The 3,527-nt window shown below is 44.1% G+C and overlaps 1 protein-coding gene across 1 annotated transcript in view; it reads right to left on the reverse strand.

Moving 5' to 3' along the window:
• Positions 1-3,527, reverse strand: part of MROH2B (maestro heat like repeat family member 2B) — a 74,232-nt gene that overhangs the window by 19,453 nt on the left and 51,252 nt on the right. Inside the window, exons 25-28 of the mRNA XM_003792993.1 lie at positions 1,924-2,059; positions 1,739-1,834; positions 1,407-1,496; positions 907-1,027 (exon numbers count right to left, since the gene is read on the reverse strand). Coding sequence (XP_003793041.1) covers positions 907-1,027; positions 1,407-1,496; positions 1,739-1,834; positions 1,924-2,059 — 443 coding nt within the window. The remainder of the gene's footprint in view (positions 1-906; positions 1,028-1,406; positions 1,497-1,738; positions 1,835-1,923; positions 2,060-3,527) is intronic.

Genomic DNA, 3,527 nt, shown 5'->3' on the forward strand with positions numbered 1-3,527 from the left:
CAGAACAGAGGCATGAGATGGCATTAAGCCTCAACCAAGTGTTCCTGGCTGTACCTGGTGTCCACAGAAATGTGCACACACTTGGACTATAACTTCAGCAACTGTATTGGGGTTAAGAGTTTACAGCAGATTTGAAGTTAGTCTTAGAACAAAATCTCTACTATGTCACTTTCCTGACCCTCAGTTTTCTCATACCTGAGATGTTGTCAATGTAAAAATAACAGCAAATAATAATAATAATAATAATAAAAAGGAAATAAAGCACACACAATGTAGGACTGTCTTCAGCAAAATACCTGGTGAATCCACCTGGACAGGACACCTTGATTGGTGCTTTCAGCCTGAGACCGAGGTTTGCAAATTCCTTATATTTTCTGATATTCCCACGTACTTGGAGAGCAGGAGGAGATCCCGCTCTGTTGAAAAAGCCTCCACAAAGTTCTGTCTTTGAAAGTCACTTAGCACCATAATAACAGTGCAATTTTCTACTGAAGAAAAGTATGTGATAAAGGAAGCCTTGCTAATATACCCAATTGCTCAGCGATTTAAATCAGAGACTCTCAAAACATTTTACCTACTTTAATGGATCTCTATAATGCTTCAGTGTTATTATCTTTATTTTAAAAAACAGGAAAACAGAGCTACTGAAGGAAAAAATGACTTGTTTCAGATCTAAGAGAAACACATATTCTCTGGTACAATTAAGGTATTAAAACAGAAATGGCTGAATTGGAGAGGGAGAGAGAAAAGGAAAGAAGAGGAGAGGAGAGGAGAGAAGCGGTGGGGAGGAGAGCGCAGAGTAAACGGGAGCAGAGGAAGAAGGGAGACAGACGCACACAGAGGAAAACGGAATGAAAGACATTTGGTATCTTTTCTTCTTTCGTGGCTTCCCCACCGTTCCCTCACCTTTTAAACAGAGCAGACCAATAGTCGAGCTAACGGCGGCCTGGCGGATGGAGGGCAGGGTGTCACAGCAGTGAGGAGCCAGGAGCCCCAGGAGTGAACCGACTTTAAAGTTCTGCGGTGCCTGCAGGACAAAGGAGGGACCCGTGTGGTGGGATGGCTGGTGATTTCCCGGGATATTCCCAACAGCCAGCTCATCTTAAGGCTTTCATTTTCTCTCTGCAGATTCTCAGAATGACCTTTTAGCCTTGAACTTTCCCTTCAGAGGTGCCTGATTTCCTAAGGGCAGGGGAAAAGGAAGCAGCATGCAAAGGCCGGCACACAGCTCCATTCTAGTGCACCTGCTGCGGTCGGGAGTTGGGGGGACCTGGCCCGGGTTTCTCGGGAAAGCGCTCCGCTTGCAGTCCTGAGGTCCACCAGGCAGGGGTTTTGAATTCCGGAGGCCTCAGGGATCCCTGCCATTTGCAAACAATGAAATCTATTTGTTTCAGGGGATTATTTACCTCAATATCATTCGTCAGCACTTTTGCAGCGATCTGGAAGGCTCTCTCTCTTTCCCATTCTTTTGGTGAAACAAGCCACATCCGGAGAAGCTGTTGGTCAAGCAAGAAATGTCCTTCCCTTAGTATTCTCCGTGTACATTCGGCCTCATCGTCTCCCTCCCTGTCTCTGTCTCTCTCCCTTTCTCTCACATCCCCACAAACAACGTTTTGGGAGGCCTGGCTCTATGTGTGCGTGGGGAGGGGAGGCTGGATGTCTCCCTGTGGGGTAGAGCGGGGCATGTGGAGGACGGCCAGGGAGGGTGGGCATCAATTTGAGCCGAGGCTCCACTCACACTGAACATCTCCAGACAGTCCTCCGCATTCACGTTGTCCCACATCATGGTCCGCAGAAGTTTTCCTAGGGCGTCCATGGATCGTTCGTAGAGAAACTGAAATCAGACGTGCCCCCGTGAGTCCCAGGCTGAGGTCAGAGTAAAGTCCCCCTGGGGTTTCCCACTGCTCAGGCTGGGCCACGTACTTTTATGTGCTCCTTGTCCTTGTCGGTCTGGCCCTCGTTTTTCAGACTTTCCAGGGGTGGGAGGGGCAGCAGCCTCCGGATATTCTCTTCAAGAATATGGAGGTGGTCACTGAGTGAGAGCTGAGGCTTCAGTTTACTGAAATGACAACCGCGAGGAGGAAAGGCTATTACGAGGAAGGAGGACCGAGTCCCAACGTGTGGCAAACGTGGCACCTTTTCTGACACGTTGAGGGAGGTGGTGACAGGAGTAGAATCAGTCTGCACTGGTGAGCACAGCTGAGATCCTCAGCTCCATCTGACTAGAGTGAAGCAGAAATCACCAGGCTTTGTGTGATCTGACACTCTGTTACACATCTGCGTCAGCACTACCTCCGTGTTTTCTCCGTGATGTATGTGTGTCTGCAGGTGTGAGAGAGAGAGGGAGACAGAGACAGATAACTTCCCCAACCAGATTCTAAGTTGGGCCAGTGAGTTTCATCAATTTCCTCTGTCCTCTTCGGTTTTATATAGTGGGGCATTAGTAGGTGTATTACAGGTTCAACTGGATGCACAAGGAAATAAATGGCACCAGGGTCTTTCTTCCTTCCCTTCTGTCTTACTTTCATATATTTATATGGACCTGAGGATATGAAAAAACCCGGACATGACTTGGGAAAACACAAATGTTCAATAAACATGAAAACCCCATTTGTTAAGTAAATATAAGTTAAGACAAGATACCACTTATCAGTTACCAAATTAGCAAAGAAATTAAAAATGATGACACTATCAGGGAAGGGTGAAAACAGTTTTCTGTGAGAGGAATAAAATTCAGTACCACCAGGGATGGCTCTGCGAGAGTCTTCTCATCTTTATTGTCTGGCTGACTGCTTTTTAAAAAGTCAACTTAGTGAGTTATAAGCTATGTACAGTAAGCTGCATCCACTTAAGGAATTCTGACAGATGTACACACACATTTCTATCATCCCTCAAGTTTTCCTTATTCCTCTTTGCAGTTCATCTTTTCTTCCCCCCTTGACAACTACCAATTTTCCTGCTTTCATTAAAAATTGGTTTTCAGTTTGTATAGCTGTCCTATCTAAGTGTGAGTCGTCACTAGCTCCGGATGGCTACTGAACACCTGAGCTGCGGCTGGTCTGAATTAAGATGTGCTGTTGAAGGAAAACGCACTGGAGTCTGAAGAGCGTGTAAGAAGTCATATAAATTCTCTCACCAATTTTTTATATTGAATCCATTTTAAAATTATAATATACAGAATATATTGTATTAAATGAAATAGTCATTAAAATTAATTGAATCTGTTTCTTTTTATTCTTTAAAAAATGGTTACTGAAAATTTCAAATGACATATATGACTTGTGTTATAGTTTTCCTTGACAACACTGTTTACTAGAGCTTGGTTAATTCTTAATTCATTTTCAAGATTTATTTATTTGTGTTTGCTACAAACTTCCTCATCTTCGCTAACATGACAGCCTGTGATTTCCCTTATCTCACCTTTTACCACATTTTGGAGAAATTATGTCAGTGATTTTTTGGATTTGTTTTTTCCAGTAAGCTAAAATTCCTTTGGGGATGGGCCATGCTGTGTTCATTTTTTAAAA

This window comes from Otolemur garnettii, unplaced genomic scaffold (assembly GCF_000181295.1).
Source record: "Otolemur garnettii isolate 467f Iridium unplaced genomic scaffold, OtoGar3 scaffold00063, whole genome shotgun sequence".
Lineage (NCBI taxonomy): Eukaryota > Metazoa > Chordata > Mammalia > Primates > Galagidae > Otolemur > Otolemur garnettii.